This window comes from Falco biarmicus, chromosome 1 (assembly GCF_023638135.1).
Source record: "Falco biarmicus isolate bFalBia1 chromosome 1, bFalBia1.pri, whole genome shotgun sequence".
NCBI classification, from domain to species: domain Eukaryota; kingdom Metazoa; phylum Chordata; class Aves; order Falconiformes; family Falconidae; genus Falco; species Falco biarmicus.
The window spans coordinates 5,718,171-5,737,935 of NC_079288.1; the positions used below are offsets into that span (position 1 = coordinate 5,718,171).

The window sequence follows — 19,765 nt, forward strand, 5'->3', positions numbered from 1 at the left end:
TGCACATCTGAAGCAGCCAGGTATGGCCCATAAAGCTGTATGGAGCGGATATAGTTTGTGATGGACACTTGTCGGACCCAAGGAGAATGCAAGAAAACACAGATGAACAGTTTGCTGCTTCGTATTTCTGACTCAGAGGGAACAAGTCATTAATCCATACCCAGGATTACACTCTACTGAATATATACTGATGTCTACCCTGTAGAGTGTTTGAACAGCGAGACACTATTTCCAAGTGCCAGCATTTAAAAGAAACCTGTATGAGTAGCTTTTTCAGCTGCTATTCATCAATTACAGTGTAATGGCTATGCAGACTTTACCAAGATTCTGCGTTTCAAAAATATTATTTTTTTTGAAGTTTTTGAATTTTTCAAATCACACATATAACATTGAAATATGGATTTCTTTTGCTGCCACTCAATGTCCTTTTCCTTTCCTCTTTGCCCATATATACCAGAAAATGCCATAAAATTGACTAGGACTTTTTAGATTGAGGAACCGGAGGGTTCTCTCATGTTCTAGGTTTTTAGATCCCCTGCTTTGTGAAATGTTAATTTAATGAAGGAAAATTTGAATTATTTTTTTTTTACATCTGAAAACTTACAAAATACTAAAACCAAAAAAAAATCATAAGACAAAAAACCAAACTCCAAAATATAAATCTAACCAATGACTTTAAAATATTTCCCAACAATGTAATGCAGAAATGAAACAATGATTTCATCTTAAATTTATCCCCACTGCTTTGTATGCAAGTGTGTGTGTGGATGCAGATACAGAGGGGGACACACTCAATAAACTGCTTCCCCATGCAAAGTTCCTAAGGCCTTACAGGCATCAGAACTGGGGCACTGCAGTAAATGCTTTACAAAACCAAGGGAGATCCATGGAGACAACTGAACACGTGTCTCAGCACTCACAGAGTTTACATATCCAAGGTCTATTAGTAATAAGGAGTCAAACAGCATACACACTTTGTTGGATTCCTGCCTAAAAGTTCTAACCCTCTTCGCTCCAATTGCAAAATCACCACTGCCAAGCCCGATCTCTTGGCTTTATCAAAGATTGTGCATGAAGCAACTTTATGGCCTGACACACATACACCTCGATCCGCGTGACTTCATAAGCACCAGGTAACTTCAGTCAATCACAGCACATGAAGTCAAGCCGCTGCCAACACATTATACAGCTGGCACTTGCCCTTCTTCCTCCAAGTAAATAAATAAGCGTCTATGAGCCAGAAGGAGAAAGACACTGTTGAGATTTAACATGCCTCAATGACAGAATCAGGGCTAACACGTGCAGTCACACTACTTCAGATGAAGACTTTCACATTTCATTCTGTGTATCCTCTGGAAACAAGCTCCTTAAGCAGTTTCACTAGAAAGATTAAGTTCCAGAATTTCAAGGTTGAGTAAATAAAACTGGATCAAAGTACATTTCAAAAGAGAAGTGATTTGTAGATTTGGTGCCGCCTTAGTTGTTATGTTCTCTAGAGGTAACTAGGTAGGAGAGACAATTTGATGTAGAGTCTCAAAAGCTGGAGGATCACATTTACTGTAGGAAATACAGGCAATTACTTACAGTTCACCCAAGAAGAGCCCTTATTTTTGTAGAAATCTGGGAGAAAAGCAATTTTTAAAAGAGTTGCACAGGGGGTCGGGGGCTTGTGTTTTAGGAACTGAAAATTATTTGTTTTTCCATTTGCAATTACTTGCTGTTCCAATCTAGCCATTTCAACATAGGAAATAGGAACAATTTCATTAAGGCAATTAAGAACATAAACCCAGAAGATATAGCACATAGAAAGGCTGATTTGGGAACAAAGGAGTTAGAAGTCATCCATGGTCAGTAACGATGTCATCAAAGGGAAGGTTTTACACATGCTAAACTGATGGCAGTACTGGTAGAAAACCAGAAAAAGGGAAGGAGCCAGGAGCAAAGGGAGGGGCAAAGGATGGAAGATCTTGCATAAGAACAAGAACAGGAAGAGAGAGAGTTAGAGGAAAGGCTGGCGCTTATTTTATTAAAAAAAAAAAAAAGATTAAAGGAAGTCAGGGAGAAGAAACCTGTGGTCAGAAAACAGAAGCTGGTCCAAAAGGATGTCATCGCCTGGCAGGCACAGTTACGTACAGGTGAGTGGGTGAGAACTGACATGGAGAAAGGGGCCTATAATGGTAAAGAGACTGTGAGAATGTTTTGAACTACAAGTACAACTGAAACCTGGTACACACTCCATCTGTGAGCAAATACAATGAGTTTCCTGGTCAATGGGATAAAGTCCTTCCTTGGATACACCTGAAACAAGATCCTTCTCCCACTTTTATGTTCTTAAGAAATAAGCTATAACTTCACCGTGGGTATATCTACAGAGTAAATATCCAAAGAAAGGCTCCTAAATCTAAATGCTGGGCTATCCTGACTCCAGTTGACTGTGTCAGATATTCAGAAAAGGATTTACATGCACCAAGACTGTAGGAGAAAGAAACCAGATCTGATACAGGGCCTGGAATTACAGCAGAAACTGAGTGTTTCTGTTATGCAAACACATAGAAAACACCAAAAGGTGACTCATGAGACAGTGGAGGAGGAAGCCAGGAAAGAAGTGAGGAAATGGAATGAGCTGAAGTTAACGTCAGTATGTTTAACACATTTATCTACATCTCTTAACTTGTCAGAAGACACTTAGGCAATTGCTAAGTGACCTACAATTTGACACTACCAATCACCTATTTTCCTTAATCACATCTCAACATATATTGATATAATGATTTTGCACAACAAATACCAAACCGGTGAGTAACAGGACTTGGTACAATGCAGACAGACCTCTGCAACCTCAAAAGAGGAAATGCTAAAGAAAATACTTCTAGACAAATAATGAAAGACACAAATCCACAGCAACATGAAGTACAAATTGTATGATTCTTCTCACAGTTGCACTACTGTTAGTCAAGAGGAATTCAAGTTGAGAACTCTGGAGTCTGGACAGTGTTAGGAACTTCCTGCTACTGCCTACATTATCATTGTAGTGGGAAACAGAGAACAGTTAACATACTCCAGTAAACCTTAAATTGACTGAAATCACAATACTTCCCCAAACTCTGGGATAGTTCAAAAACACTGTCAGATTCTGGAGGCCAGGTTATCAAGTGAGGATATTGCCCCAACCTTTAGTCATAACATCTAATGTGGCTTACCCTGTGTCTTGCTCCCTTGCTTAACTCACCATCATTACCCTTTTGTTCAAGTTTCTCATTTAAACGTGGTAACACTTACCTTTACAAAACAGGTACCGCACATTCCACTGTGCTGCATACCATGCTTACTTTAATTGAGATCAGTACCACAAGGTGAGCAATAGAATGGCCAAATGTAGCTTTTATGTAATATCCCAACCTCCATATCTTTCACAAATAGGTGGGGCACTCACAGAGGAACAGTCACAGGAGTAAATAAGAACTATATTGCTTTTATGCAGTACAAGTTGAAAAAACAAAAATGCAACAATAAATTTAAGAATTTGTGTCATCCAGGACTCTATGGAGCACTAGTAGACCATCTGATCTGTACCGTGGTAGTGCTGTACACACAAACAACAGAGACTGAAAACATCCTGGAGAGTTGTGTCAGTGATAATTTGCATGCCATCTTATCGTTTAAAATGTTTGCCTTCTTAGTGTCTAATTAATATAAATATAGCTGTACTTACAGACAAGGTAAGCCTGATCTCCTTATGGTTACAGTTTTTTGAAAGTTTTTTCTTCAGCGCTTTAACTGCATCTTTAGGCCTGTGACAAGAAATTAAGTAGAAAAATTTACCAGTGAAGGCAGACTAATTTTCTAGTTTTTAACTTCATCCAAGAGCCAAAAATGCTGGCCTGAGATACAAGACAAAATTCACTGCTGTATTTACACCCCTATAAAATCAGAGCAATTGCCCCATTGATTTTAGCAAAATCATTTCAGCGTTGAGCTAGATTAACAAAGCAGCGGATTATGTTTGCCACTACAGACTGTGCATTCCTCCAGAGATCTGTGCAGAAAAATAAAGTTATTCCCCTCTGCAAAGTCTCCTCCAAAATTATGTTATTTCACTGCTGTACAATAGATTTATTTATCTAGCTTTTACTGCTATGAAAGGGAGTAGCAATTGCCAGCTGTATCAAGAGTTGACTGGTACCCATTTTTCATGTATGATGCAATTAAAAAATATTCTCCTGGGAGTGCTGTCAGGAGTAGGGGTGTCTTGGCTAACTTCCAATCTTATAATTGCAGGATGCTTTTTAACTTATCTGAGTAATTACCATGTACGGATGGACAACCGATTCCGCCCCAGAGATAGTGGCATTTCTAGCCTAGTCGTTTTGATTTCTATATATACACCCTGTTATCTTTTAACTATCTATGTAGGAGGGAAAAGGTGGAAGATGGTATCAAGCTTATCACATGTGGGAAACTGTATTGCCTTATTAATATGGTCTATCTATAGTATACAATTATTAGGGCCAGCCCAATGCTCACGATCAACAAAAACAAGATGTCTTAAAGTCTCTTTAGGATCTCTCTAGAATCTAAGACGGAGCAATAGGCACCTATGTTTCAATAAGGAAAAAAGAAATCTTTGGGAAAAAAAATCCAAGCAAATTAAAATTAAATAAGTATTTACCAATATTGTACTTTTCAGTTTGAAATGTTGTTGTAGTTCATCAGAAAAAAAAGAGGAGATTTCTCTGGTTCTCTTAATCCTGTAACATACCTAGTCATACCAGTAGAGCATCAAGTGATGTATGGAAAAATGTTTCCCTTGAAAAAAGCTGTACTACCACTATTCCAGTCCTGCTTCTTGCTTCTCTCACCGAGGCATCTGGAAATGCTCTGGTCAGGAGCTGGATATTGCATTAAAATAACAATTTTCCTAATTAGATACAGCAGTTCTGCTGTGCCTAGTATCCTGTTACAGACTGCGACTAGTAGTAGTTGCCCAGGAGGAAGTTAGGAGGAGTTCCTCTGTAACATCAACTGTGCACAAGAGGAAACAGTGTAATAAACAAAGGCTCTGTTGCATAGTAGCTCCAAATAAAAACTAACGCTGAGGGTCAAAGCATGCTGTTTCTTATGGCAACGGCGAGACGTGAGTTATTACTGACCTTCCAGGCTCTAAGATCCATGGGTGAGAACATGGGATCCGAAAAAAATGAAATGAAGGAAAAGCTGATACAAGAAAGATACTTGTGCAGAAACTAAGGCATACCTCGATCTCCTGGAGAAAGCTCTCCAGTCGGTGTTAAAATACGCCGCTGCTAGCAGCGAGTTCTTGCAATGCAATGCTGAAGCAGATCTTACAGGAGAACAGATTTCCTTCTCCCCCTTTTACAGGTGGGAACAAGGAAGCACAAAGCAGCAAGTGGCCGCTCAGTGTCCTGGGAGCAATGGGTGCACGCCTGGATCCGATGGATCCCAGGAACAGCAGCCTGCCACGGCTTCACTCCTGCTGCGAGGCTGAGAAACTGCACAGTGGGGAGCTCCGATGAAGTTAAAAGCTGAGTTTTAAATAGTGTTGGAGGCAACCAAATGCTCGAGATCTTTTTCCAGGCTGGGTTTGCAGAGCGCAAGGGTATCCGTGCAGCTTGACGGGCGGTACAGGTTACCTGAAATACCTCAGGCTCCGGCGAGAAATTGTCACCCCATCCCTCTGCGGCTCGGCTGCTGGGAAAAGCCTGCAAGCCTCATCCCCGAGAGCCCTGACTGAGCAAAAGGCCCCGAAACAGGCAAAACTCTTCCCCGGGACCTGAAGAGCCCAGCTCCCCGCTGCTCCTTCGCTCTGGGTAGCCTCCCTGCGCGTCCCAGCTGCCGGCTCGGTTCGGTCCGGCCCTCAGCAGCGCCGGGGCCGCTGCCCGGGAACAAGCGACGGCGCCTCCGTCCCGCCCGCGGGGGCACTGGCGGTGCCCGGGCGCCCCCAGCCCCGCTCACCCCTCCTCCGTCGCGTTGATCACGTCGCAGATGTGCATGAACTGTCCCCACTCCTCCGTCTGCAGCGCTCCGAACGTTGCCCGGTCTGAAAGGCAGAGGGGAGCCGCCGTACAGCCGGGCCGGGGCCGGGAGCCGCCGCCCCGCCCGCCCCTCACGGCCCGGCAGCCAGGCGGGAACCGGCTCCCTCAGGCGGGCTGCGGCGCCCCCTCGTTACTCACCGACTAGGCTGCCCACGGCCGTGCCGAAAGGGTCCTTCGGAGTCTTCCCGAAAGCCATGGCCGCTGCCGGCGGAGTGGCGCAGCCTCTGAGGGGCGGCAGCCCCGTCCCGTCCCGCCGGATCCGGCCGCTCGCTCCCGCCCCGCCGCTCGCTCCCTCCCCGGGACTGGGGCGGGGCCGCCTCCAGGTGCCCTCGCGTTTCCGCGCCGCTGCCCCGTGCGGGCCGGGCCGGGGGCCGCTCCGCTCGGGTAAGCGTTGCCGCGCCGACGGGACCCCCCGGGCCGCACCGGCGGGGCCGCTCCGCTCGGGTGAGCAACGCTTACCGACGGGACCGCCCGGGCCGCCGGCCGGGGTCGGGCCTGCAGCGCGGCCCTGGCAGAGGGGGGCCCGCCCCGCGCCCCCTCAGTCGCGGACACCGCGCTTCCACCGACCCACGGATCCCACCGACTTCCACCCGGCATCACGTCGCCACGTCCTCCCTTCCCTGCTCCTTGGCCAGCATCTAACGTGCGGCCGGGCCCTTCCACCGCCCAGCTCCATGGCGGCTGAGGCCCCTCAGCCACCTCCTAAATGGGACTGAACAGCTGGAACCAGGAGAAACTGGGAATTCCGTGAGGTAAAGCCTGGGCCGGAGCTACCAGGGCTCCAGCCCGCTGGCATCTCAAACCTGGAAACCTGCGTTAACTTCAGTGGAACGGGATAAAAATACCGGCCTGGCAACGCTCACCCCCACAGTTCTGTGCAGTGGCACAGAAGACTGGTGTTTTTTTGTCTTTTCAGGTATTTTGAGGAACTTTTTATAGCAGAACTGACTTTAAAGGATCAGCTTTTTAAGATCTTCCTTTCAGGTACAAAACCAGAAATCAAGCTTTTCAAATGCAGCAAAATAGAACGTACACTATTAAACCAATACCTGATGCAATTTGCTGGTTAAATTGATTACACGTACTTCATTTTAGAGGAAGACTGCAAATGCGGTGACAGTGACAACTGCTGCACACTATGTGCAGAGACATTTCAAACTTTAGCGTCCACCGCTATGAAATCGCCAGGGCTGACCAGTGCTCTGGCATATGTTTTCTTAAATCCATATGTTCTTTTCTGTTTCACAGATTTAACAGTACAGATCTCAAAGAAGCAGGGGGAAAAAACAGCGCATGTAAGTTACATTCATCAAGTCATCCCTCGTATTATGTAGGAACCACTGACATGTTCCTTTTGCCACATACAGGTTTCCACATGTGGGACTTGCTGCAATTACTATCAATGACATCCACGGTGTCACTTCTTCACAAGTCTGACTATCTCAGACCTATAAAACACCTGGGAACACGTGGCATGAATGAAAATTAAAACCTCAGCTGTAATTTTTGTTGAAGGAGAGTTGTAATTATTTCAGTATCAAACAAATATGGAATCATATTAACTAGCATTTGAGTACTGCTTAATCACTTATACAGCCAGAACATCATACAACCAAATAAATTGTTTGCCTGACATTAGAATTTCATGAATTAACAAAGCTCTGTTTGCACTGATTGAGAGTTCTGCCTGGGATAAGCTCTTTCTACTGGCTTTTGCATTTTGTGTAACTCTGTGGCCCCATCTACTGGATGGCCTTAACGTAAAGGCTGGAGGAGCACAGACCTTGTGTACCTGCAAGTATCTCTACAAAAAGCAAGTTATTACAAGAACTTTCAGGAAGTTGATCATGCACAATAGATGTAGGAGCTGAGTCTTTTTCTTACTCTTTCTGTAGGAAATCGCTGGAGTTAATTATACAGCTTGGCGAGGTTCCACTTGAGGGTCTTTCTAATGAATGCATCACAGTTTTCCACACTTTTGTTAGTCTTGTCATTTGGTTACAAGCCAGATGTCATCTGTCAAAACAGGAGTTTATTTATTCTCGGCTGCAGGATTTGGGAAGACATCCTCTAAACTTAGGTATTTATTTCATTTGCTCTTCAACACTGAAACTGAAATAAGGGCCTATTTAAATTAGCCCTTGTTAAACCTGCAATATGAGTTACATCTTGTTTCAGAGACCATATTTTATTGAGCTACTCAGGGGCAAAAAAGCTTACGAAGCCTTTCTGTGTTGGAATTTACTGGTTAAAGTTACTCATTGAAACCAGCTACTGGTCTAGATCTATGAACTCCTAGTGGGCTTCAGGTTCTGCTTGAGACAAGCCTGCCTGACTCTTCACCCTTCTCTGGATTGGAGCCCTTGGTATTTGTGAATCAGTGGTCAGAGTCCCAGGAGAGTCCTAGTGCACTCCTTGCAACTTTACTATGATTGCAGATATAAGATTATACTTAATTATTACTATTAAGGGACATTTGCTGTCTTTTGCAAGCACACATCGTATGTTATAAAAAGAAAGAAGGAAGAGGTTAAATGATTTCTTTTTGTAAAATGTTTGGGAACAATAGTATTTGGTGGCATAATTTATGCCTGCCTCTTGAGCTAACATGTATTATACCAACATAAGCAGGCTTGTCAGCGTAATTTTATTTGTACTAGACATTTTGTTCATGTTGCTATGTCAATTACAAATACAAGATCACATCCCTAATTGCAGTAGCTATGCAGAGATTTTTTCAATCTAGTTTTTCTGTTCAGAATTGTGTATCATTAATTTAGTATTTTAAAAATTGCAGCTGTACCTTATTTAGTCTTCACGTCATTTTTCAAGGACTCACATACACAACACTGAGTGAAATACTTAAACAGCAGTCATATTCATAAACTGATATATGATATTGACTTGTACCTGCTAAAATTTGTTATATGAAAATTATGAACCACGGGGATGATTTTTGGTTTAGTTTAAAAACGAGAGAGATTCTTAAAAGATCATTATTCAGCAAAGATTAGGTGAGGAGTATTCCCTCCTCTGTCTCCCAAGAGCTGTATTTACTCTCACAATCTTCACCAGAAGTCTATTTTAGTGTGATTCTTCCTTGTTATCTAGTACAACAAAGATACAGTCGGCGGGATTCTCACTGTAGCTCATTAGACCAGATGCTGGTTATGGCCTGTGCTGGCAGCTTAACTTGAGCAAACAGCTAGAGGGCTAAATCAAATCCCTTCCGCATCATCTCCATTAGCTCATTGTCTTCGGATAACAGCAAACCTAATCAGGAGCTGTTTGGGCAAATTCATGTTTGGGACCCAGTCACACTAAAAATACAGAGGTGTCCCCAGTTTTATTTTTAAAAAATATCCAAACGCTGTTACGTTAGCAGCATATTTAATTTGCCTGTGTAGAAAAGGGGAACAAATACCGCAGGGAGGGAGCTGCCTGTGGGCTGCAGAGGGCAATCTTGTTCCACGAATCTCCTCAGTTTTCATGCGGTGGCTACTCGAAGTGAAGGATGGTTTATCGAAAAGGCAATACCCTATCAGCCATGTTGGGTTTTCCTCACGTACACGGCGTGGGTCAGGTGCAGCTGTTTAGCATTATAATGCTTTCTTGTAATTTGAAATTAAATAAATAAATAAATCTCTGTATATGCAATGCAAAGCTCTCACAAGGTAGAAGAGGCAAAGGAATGTGGTATTTTTCAGGACTGACAAGTAGGTGACAATCAGGTTTCCTCACTCTCGGTTCTGCGCTGCATTTCCTGGACCACACAGCCTCAGCACACTGTCACTGCCCTGGGACTTTCTTGTGAAGTTGGACAAATCTGTTTTTCTCCCCCTTCTAAACCACTGAGAATTCCAAGTGAAAAGATACATATTTAATAACACACTATGGAAGTCACAGCTAATTTGAAACTAAAACCATGTGTACCTTGTTTTACATAAGATTGATTGTAAAATCTTTCAGAAATAGGTATTTAGCATCTATTCACTTTTTTTTTTTTTTTTTTTTAAGATACTACATATTGCCTCCCTCTGGGATTCTACCCTAAGGATGTGTTCATCTCAAAGTTTCCTGCCTCTCCTCTCTTTCCTTGCAGGATACAATCCTCCTTTTTCACTGAATCAAGGCTGGAGACAAATATTCTGTTTTGTATTTGGGAAACTTACCAAAGCCTTTTCTCAAGTTCACCTTCTCAGAGACAAAGATGCATCATCCAGTTCCCCCAGCTTCTTTCCAGAGGCATATTTTCTTACAATGGGTTCTAGATTTATAAAGAAATGATGAAATCATTATTATACTGCAGAATATTGTGAGTCTTGACTCAGCTTTCCATTATGAGGTTAATTATTAAATATACTTTATCCACTGCAAGGTAGAATCCTCTGCTTGAATCTCACAGGAAAACTTACAAAGAAATAAAAAACTCCCTGAATCTTAAATTACAGGAATTGTCAAGAGTTTTCCCATTAATGGGATACAATGGGATATATATATTGCAGCGTAAAGAGCAAGTTGGAAGTGGAGAATAAGGTATGAACTTGGTAATTCAGATTTACAGCAAACTAGCATATGTGAGGGTGGGAACTTTTCTATCATCTTGTCTGCAAAGGAAAATGGCAAATAACCGGTTCATATTTAAGCTGAAGAACCTATGACTTGGCAAAACATCTCTTCACATTAGAGACTATTTAAAGAAGTTTCTTTTAGAAGAGATCCTCTCTGAATTTGGACAGTAGTAAAACATAGTTGTCCAATTAAAACAGGAATGCCTTCTGAGTTACGACGAGATTTTTTTCTCTGTGGTACACAGCAGGACATTGAGATTACATATGGTATACATTACTGTGGGCTACAAGTTAACTTTGTTTTCAGATTATTGAAGTTCATGATAAAAATCTTCCATTTCTCACTCTTAGTTGCAATACAAATTTCTTTTTCTTCCTTGAACAAGCTTGAAAAAGTCTGTGATATTAATTGTTAGTGCACATTTTTAAATAAAAAAAAATACTTGACAAGTGATGAGGTCTTCAAGTAGATGTTTTCATATATAGGTGTGCTGAAATGTGATATAAGAACAAATATTTTTGTCTGGTGTTTTAAAACAAAGTAAAAAGCAAAAAACCAATCCTCAAATCCTTACATATCAAGTACGTGGTATAAGAATCCTTCCAAAAGCTGCAGGAATCAACCTGCATGAGCCTGAATCAAGCTGATACTTTCAGTACCAACAACAGTCTTGATTACTTGGACACCATTGCAATTATCAGTGCAGAAAGCAATCCTGGAAGAAGCGAAAATTCTCAACCTTTGCACATTGGCAGCAAGTCTGGCTTTTACCAAGAAGGTAATTTTTCTCTTCGTGACACTCCCACTGCCACCTGAAGTGCAAAACAGCTCTAGGCAAGAGCTTAGTTCAGCACTGTTTCTTATTTTCATAGTTTTTAACAATAACTAAAACTAGATCCTTTTAAAACCACACATATTTAAAGAAAATGGTTTTCAGACACAGTGTCCTGATTAAATAATTTCAGCAATATTTTCTCACAAATAGACGTACTGGCTACTGGAACAAATATCGAAAAGCTTCATAGTTAAATCCCGGACTGGTAGCAACATGTCACCCACAGAGCCCTGGTTCAAATCCAAGCCTTCTCCAACTAATGTAATGCCTTGCCGCTCACATGGCTATCTCCTGTCCTAATTAACCAGGAGTCTCAGCTGAGCTCTCTGCTGGATTTTAATTACAGCATTATTAATTCATGGGGAAAAAATTGACAGATGTTTCAGGTTGGTCGTAGCAAATTAAAAGGCAGGTGCTTGGCATAAAAACTCAGAAAAGATTAAACAAATGACTCATGGATGTTTAGCTGTTTTACAGTGAGCAGTGTACGTAGTACCATTTAGTATATTGTAGCACAGAGTGACTTCTCAGGATAAAAATAACAATAGCAACAGATTTTGCTCTGTCTAGTTTGTAAAGGTAAAGAAGCTTATAAATCTGTGTTCTTAATTTGGTTTATAGCTTTTGTTGGGTTCATTTTACTCCTGTTTCCTCTAAAAAGAAAATCCACTATTTTCTTGGGTTAGTTTAAAAAAAAGTGTGATTAAAAAAACCCATAAATACCAGAACTAGTTGGTTACTCTACAATTACTCAAACTGAGCATATATATAATATGAAGTAAAAGACTAATTTTCATCTCTTACAAGGGACAACAAATGTCATAATTTTACTAATAACTTCAATCATTTCACAAAGCAGCTTAGAAAAATGTTAGCTCACATCAAATAAATGCATTACAGGAAACACAGGCATGACCTGAAAAGCTACCAAGGTCAATATTGTAAGGAAAGCAAGCAGAAGCCAGTGCCATGATTCTGAGCTCTCCATCAATTATGCTGTTCCACAGGAGTCTTTATCTAAAGTCTCAACAAGTCTCATCTGTCATGATGGTATACATGGTTTCTTAGTTGGAACTGAGCAAAGAGTCTTTCAGTAGAGGGTCATTTGGATACAGGTTCTTTGTTGGGGTGTTTATCTGTTAGGGAAGGAAATGTTACAATGTCTGTTTATTTTGTTTTTTGTTTAAACTGAACACACATAGGCAATTTATGCTACAATCCTTTTCAGAACAAGCCATTTTGCAGGTTTTTTTTCCCCCTGTGTTAGTATCATATAGAAAAAATGACAAAGGCATTTGCCCATGTTAGGATTTCCCTAGTGTTTTTGGTTTTTTTTCTTTAACAAAAGGACTGTGCAAACTACCCTTTTCATCTGAGTCAATCCAACAGTTATTCAAAGCCAAAAAAATAGTTAGGATTCATTTTGAGAATGCAGAATCAGATACATAGACAATTTCAGAACTAGAATTGAATGAAAACAGATTCCCAGGAACAGGTTTGATTTTGACAAATCAGTATTTGTTTATCAGAGGTGTTCTATTGGAAAAATTTCCCACCATCTGTAGATTTTACCACACGTCAATTGCCTCAGAGCTAGGAACTTAAAAGAAAACAAACCAAAACCTCTTTCCAATAGTGGAGACTGAGCTATAGGGACCTACGAAAAGACCCACTTCAAAGGCAGTGATATTCCTACTGTCAGAGTGGAGGATGTAGAGAAAATGTTTCCAACTTGTTAAATGGCAAGAATCAGCTGTATATCTGCCAGTTAATAGAAGAAACAAATAAATACAGATTTTAATGCTGTAGCTCAATGAAAACTGAAGAATATCTTTCCTGGTTGCTAAGGGAGGCAAATGTTCATCTGGTTTCTTAAAGTCTGCCTGTGTTTGGACTGAGCCCTCTTCTAAGGAAGAAAGTATTCAGGTTTCTTTTACTTCCACCACACTTCTGCATGGTTAGTGACTGCTGGCCAGTGCACGTGGCTCTGACCTACAACCTACAGTGGCTGCTAAAAGACTAATGCATGTGGCCTAAGTGGAGATTCACGGCATTGTCACCTCTGTGTCATGCTCCTCGAGTACTGTGGAGCAGGGAATCACACACATTTCTCATGGAGTTCAGATTCTTACTCTGCATTGCAGTTCACTGGGTTTAGAAGCATGTATATAAACTGAGCAGGTCGTACAGCGACCTGTCATGGAGCCTGAGCTCACTGTAATTAAGTTCAGTAGGGAGAGAAATTGCAGAAGGTACGTCCGCTGTATCAGGATGGAGCAAGGTGAATTTATTACTGGTTGTTCCTCTGAAACTTAAGATAAATATCTCTGAATCTCTGTTCAGAACAGCTGTAAAACTCAAAATATACTCACTGCTTTGGCTGCATCTCCACACTGATGTTTTTGGCAAACATTTCTGTGCAGTACATTTTACCCAGGGAGCTAGAGCACTGGCATTTGCAAGACCATGCAGCTACCAGTAATTTAATGCTGTGTGAAACAATTCTCATTACGTCTAAAAGGTACAGTTCACACACTGCAGGAATCCCACCGGTCTTTCTAAAAGCAGAGAACAGTTTTGGATGCACTGTGCGTGCTCACTCTAAGAGACAGCACATGTCCTGTAGGTTAACTGGAAATTTCAGCTTGTCTGTACTGGTGTTTTCATCACAGCTATCACTGGATAATTATGCACCAATGCCAGCAACGTAGGAATTCTTTAGTGAAATAGTTACCTCAGTAGAAAAGTATCAAAATTATTTGAACTGTTTGTAGTGAAAACAGCTGTGAGGATGAGCCTCCAACAATTGCTTTTTCCACCATGATCAGTATGCCAGAGGTCTTCCCACACTGGACTGTTACACCAAGTCTGTTGCTGCTTACTAATGTGGTTAGTTCTGAAAACGAGAAAGAATTCTTCCATCTTTTCTTTTTTACTAAGTTAGGACACTCCTTTTTCCTTGCAAGGACATTCATTTATGTGCACTCCCTAATTCTGACCTTGTGAGCAGAAAAACTGCTAAATGGTACACATAGCTCTGCTTGAAAAGACGCATGAAATTCAGAGCCGAACTATACTTTTGACCTCTCAGCTTAGAAGAATCAATCCTTGGCTTTGCACTGATGCTTTCTGAAAACCATTGCTGAATTTCAGCATGAAAGCAGTCTTTGTGAATCCAGGCTAGGATCCAGCAAACCTAAACTCAGTTCCCACTCCGTCACGGTCCGTGCTTGTTCTGGCTAATCACTGCACAGCCCTGGCAGGGGGGAGGAGGGACACGGGTGTTTGCGTTGCCTATAGAAGTGGGTATGAGACATCATAGGGAAAGGCAAAAGAAGGGCCTCGTTACACACGTGCTGGCTGGTGCCAACGCCTGCTCAGCACCGCCAGTTCGGGCAGGAATTCCCTGCCTGAACAATCCCTGTTAGAGAGACGGGGAATACCAAGCAGAGTTCACAGTGAATTTAGTAGGAACTTTGTGCAGTTTAACAGCACATACAATGAATAAGGACAATTTTCCAGCTGCAGAGCAGTAACTTTCTGCCTTTGCTGCTTGTCTGGTACAGAAGGACCAGTTTAAGAAGGCTGGAGCATTCCTCTGTGTGCTTTGTTCTGTGCAAAGCCTAATGCCAAGAGTTATCAATAGTTTGGTGCAGGTTGTTCTCCTGCTCCTGCTGTTCTCATGTTCTCCTGCTGACACACTTGACAAATCACTGTCTTTTGGCAGTCCTACTTAAAGGAGCGTTTGAGATCCAGCAATAAGTAACTCAACTGAAAATTGCCACACTTCTCTCAAAGTGAGATTTTGTGTCAGAAAATGTTCCTTAACAGTCAAAGTGGATATCAATACCTGTCCTTGGTCAAATGTGAAGAGGGGGAAAAGGTGAGGCTGGAGAAAATGCTGTTAACATCAAGAGTAACAGAGAGCAAGTAACTTCCCAGTTCGTGGTGAGATGTCATTTGACAAAGCAGTATCCTGCAGGTGGGAAGCATGAAAGTTGTCTCCTGATATACTACATGCATGCTCACGCAGTCACCTTCCCTGGATACTTGTCCTATTTGCCAAAAAGCATTTCTCTGATTTCACAGAAGGCCCACCATACATTTCTCATTTAATATAATATTTTCTTGTGGTTGTTTCTAATTTTCTTTTGCCCTCTCTAATTGTTACCAGGCCCATTCTCCATGACAGAATTGTTCCCTAAAATGTTTTCCATCCACTTACCCATGGAACTGTGTCCATGGTAAAGGTTTCTCCCATCATGAACAGAAACACAAAACTACAAAAAGGACACTGACATCACTGCTCACTTGATCGCTTGCTTACAGAGCATCTACACCCTGTATTTGCATCACTGCTATGAAGGTGCCTATTCTTGCAGTCCTCTTTGCAGGGTAGACCTTTACAGTCTGGCACATCTCCATACAATGGGCCCCCAGACAGCTCTACCTGTATGGATCAGAGATCACACTATTAACTCTGAAGAGCTCAAACCTTTCCACCATACTCACTTGTAATGCACTCTGGTGCTCAAACTCTCAGCAGTTATAAATGACAGCATCTACTAATTTTAGCTACTTATATGACCCCCATTGCTACAGTAACTGAACACTTTGATCCTCCTTAATGCATTTACCTTCCAATTCCATATTGAGGTTGTGAAGCAGCAATAGAAAGATTGAATGTTAGAGTCATTAATTTATCTGAAGTCCCTCTTTTGATGCCTAGTTCTAGAGATCTGATGCTTGGAACATGCTCTTAGTTGTGGCTTGACCACAGACTGGAAAATTTGGCTTCCATGCCTGCCCACAGAGTCTTTTGTCATGACTGAATGAAATAGCTAGGTCCTTAATTCACACCTGTCTTCCGAAGCAGTAATGAGGTGCTCTGCTGTTGATGTAAGCGGTACCAGAGGATTTTAATTGGAAATATGTGGGATTATGCCTTCTTTCATAGAATTGGCCTCCATATAGAAATTATGTGAGGGTGCTGAGGGTGCCTCCTTAGTCTCCAGCCACTGTGTTTTTTATTTTGCATTCCATTTAATGAGCCTCACTTTGCTTATGCATCATGTAGGAAGTCTGAGTATCGTTAGGATTCGAACTTTGTTTGATGCCTGCGAACTCTTTTTTTCACCTAGATATAAGGTATTTCCCAAGGTTACACAAAGAGATCTGTGGTAAATTAGGGAATTGAGCCTAAGCCTCTTATATCTTAGAGTAGCAGCCTGACTGTTGCTTTCAGAAAAGCTTCACTACATTACACCAGCTAAGTGTCTGGCTCAGTCACTATTCTGTGGATTACCAGAGGGCAGATTAACTGGAGTCTATTGAATTTTTAAAACATAAAATAAAGACCTGCTATAAGCTCTTAACAAGTTTCTCCTAGCAAGGTTTTGAGGAATTTCCAACACTGTCTTAATTCGGTATCTATATATATGCACAGAAATTGACAGCGCATGTACCTACATAGTAGTAGAGCAAAACCTCGTAACATTATTTAAGGTTAATGAAAAGCAATGTCATTCCTGACATCCCAGATAAATTATGTTTTCCATTGCTATACACAAATGCACTGAAATATAGTTAGCATTTCATCTGCTAGGCAAGAATAACCTCAGCCCCTTTCAATTTGGAATTCTCTAACCACCCATGGACGATAAGATGTTGAGCATTTACCATCAATTTTCTGACTTTGTGGGGAATGAAGGCTGAAAGCAAGGCAGACGGAGCCTCTCATGCAGTGGCTTGTTAGTTATAATTTCTTTACTGTGAATTCGTGCCTACCCCTCAGCTGAGCCAAATCCATATTCAGCTGTATCTGATAATACAACACTCACAGCTCAAGGTCACTAGCTCTAAATTGGTGCTTGCTTTTTAACTGGTCTCACTTGAATGGTAATAAGCTTCAAGTAGTGCTTAGTCTTAGCTTTGATTCAGTTAACAGTGCGCCATCATCTTGTGAACAGTGTGCTTGAGCTGCAGTTATTCATGTTATGCAGGTATTTGAGCTGTTGCTCAAATCAAATGCAAAAAATATGCAATATTGTGCAATATTGTCAGCAGACTTCTGAATATAGATGTATGTTTACCTGCACACTAGGAAAGTGATCACTAGTTTCTCGGTGTTTCACATCAGTTCTAGTTTTTTACTAATTCCCGTGCCAGTGGAATACAGATACAATAGAGGAAATGAATTCTGCTGCCAGAACCTGAAACAGCAGCACAATGGGAACAGGTGCAACGGCGCAAGTGCAGCGCATGGCACGCTGGCAGGCTGTGATCCTGAGACTGCTCCCATGGAAGACAAAAAGAAATACCTTTCCCTTGCTCTTCTTTCAGTCCTTTTATTTGAGGCCTAAAGGCAAGCCCAGTAAAATATGGCTAATTAAACCTCTGATCTTTAACCATTGTGTGGCTGGCGTAGCCTTCACACAGTATCACACAGTGAAGCTGCTACAAGTAACATCCTAATAACCTGCTAGTATTCATTAACAACCGTTATAGGGAATTAGTTTCAGAGCCTCTCTGTTTAACACAGACCAAGACCTTTAAGTCTGCATACTGAAACTATTTTTAAAAACCCAGCTCAACTGCAAAGTGGAAGAGCTAAACCCTGTGAGGAAACAGTAATGACCTTTGCTGGTATATAGTTTGCTTTGCTCAAGGATGTTTAACTTCTTGATTCAGTCAGTCATTTTAAACAATGCACAGTTTGGCAAGCCCTTTGTAATTTCCCTCATTCTTATGAATGCTGTTAATATTTAATATTTAGCTATCAGTTGAGTCAATCTTTATTCCCCTGTAATTTTTTTCAGTTCTTTCTATATTTCTGATAACTGATTGTAAATATACATTCTACAGAATGACTGATTTTATATTTTTAGCCAGAAAATCTTGGTGCTTAGCCCTTTGCTTTTTAAAAGGAAACTTATTAGTTTTTTATTAAGACTTTTTGAGTCGTACCATGATGTTGTCAATCAATACTCTACAAATAAACAGTTATTCAATACTCTCTCTACACTCCCAAATAAAAACATTTTACTTAATGTGTACTTCATCTAATGCATTATTTCTAGCCAATACACATTTTTGTAGCTGTGGCAAGCGCTGCTGAACCTTACAGAAGCAACAGTTCAGATGCTTGCAAGTTCCTGCTCTGGATGGAAGTGTCTTCGGACTATCTTTATCATGAGAAACCACAGCTTTCCCTCAGGGTGAGGCATCACATGAAATCATGGGATATCCATGAGCTTGGCAGTATGGAAAGCTCTTCAACCTTTTTGTAGTACCAATGATTTTCCAAGTATTTCTGTACATTGCTGGCATCAAGTTAAAGACCACAGACACTGACTACTAAAGAAAAATTTAGGCTGATTGGCAAAACATTAGCAACTCTAATCCTATTGAGAAGCGCCTCCTCCTTCCCTTGTAATGCATGGGGACTAGCACCAAGCATAGACACATCTGACTTATAATCAGAAATTGTATTTAATGCACCAAAATTACCTACCAGGACTCTGTTAAAACAGAGGTAGTGCAATGCAGGTTATAAAATGAGGATGAAGGAGCCAGGACCCTTGAGATCTTGCTTCTGGCTTTAAAGCTGACTTGCTGTGGTCTTGAGGAAAAAATGAAAAAGAAAAAAAAAAATCACTTGCCTCTATGCTGTAATTTACTCATCTGAAAAAACAAGATAACTTCACTGATCTACCTCACAGGCACTGTGTGAGACTTCAATAATATTTGTGAAATTATACAGTGATCCTGGCAAGAAGTGTTCTAACGGAGCACAACTGTCAAAGATTGCTTTCAAATCAGGCAGGTTTGGGAGCAAGCGCTAAGTACGCACCAGACTGACATGGATGGTGCTGTAGTTATTTCCACTGTGATGCCTCTCTTATTGTTTCATTTCTGTTATGGCCTATTTCTTGGCCTATTTTGATGAGTTAGCATTGCCTAAGACTTTTATTTTTTTCCCCTCCAAAATTTCTTGTGTCCTCCTCAGCCCTGCTCACATTTTTTCACAAACTGCTCATGAATTGCCTTGGCAGTAAGACAGTAAAGTGATAAGTCCTCTTAGAATATGGCTCATGGTTCACTGGACATCAGCAAACGCTGTCAAAGCTGATAACCTTCAGCTGGGAAGGTAACAGTAGTTTCACTCATGCAATCATTAACCTACTGCACATGTTAAAGAGTTTTATAGAGTGGAGCCAGGCTAACAGCGTGCTCAGCTGGGCAAAGGCAGGCCAGGCCACTGTCATGAAATTTTATTCATGAAGGTGGCCACTGGCCATGAAAT

At 41.4% G+C, this 19,765-nt stretch overlaps 1 protein-coding gene across 4 annotated transcripts in view; it reads right to left on the minus strand.

Annotated features, from left to right (window-relative positions):
• TOM1L1 (target of myb1 like 1 membrane trafficking protein) overlaps positions 1 to 19,403 on the minus strand; it is a 37,730-nt gene extending 18,327 nt beyond the window's left edge. Inside the window, exons 1-6 of one of the 4 annotated variants that reach the window (XM_056332558.1) lie at positions 19,313 to 19,403; positions 18,974 to 19,081; positions 10,226 to 10,320; positions 7,938 to 8,069; positions 5,974 to 6,058; positions 3,713 to 3,791 (exon numbers count right to left, since the gene is read on the minus strand). In XM_056332558.1, the coding sequence (XP_056188533.1) occupies positions 3,713 to 3,791; positions 5,974 to 6,011 (117 nt within the window). In that variant the 5' untranslated portion in view covers positions 6,012 to 6,058; positions 7,938 to 8,069; positions 10,226 to 10,320; positions 18,974 to 19,081; positions 19,313 to 19,403. Of the gene's footprint in view, positions 1 to 3,712; positions 3,792 to 5,973; positions 6,059 to 6,191; positions 7,259 to 7,937; positions 8,070 to 10,225; positions 10,321 to 18,973; positions 19,280 to 19,312 lie in introns of those variants that run through there. The other 3 variants (XM_056332638.1, XR_008820944.1, XM_056332485.1) reach the window with 3 other exon arrangements.
• Between the last annotated feature and the right edge of the window lie 362 nt (positions 19,404 to 19,765).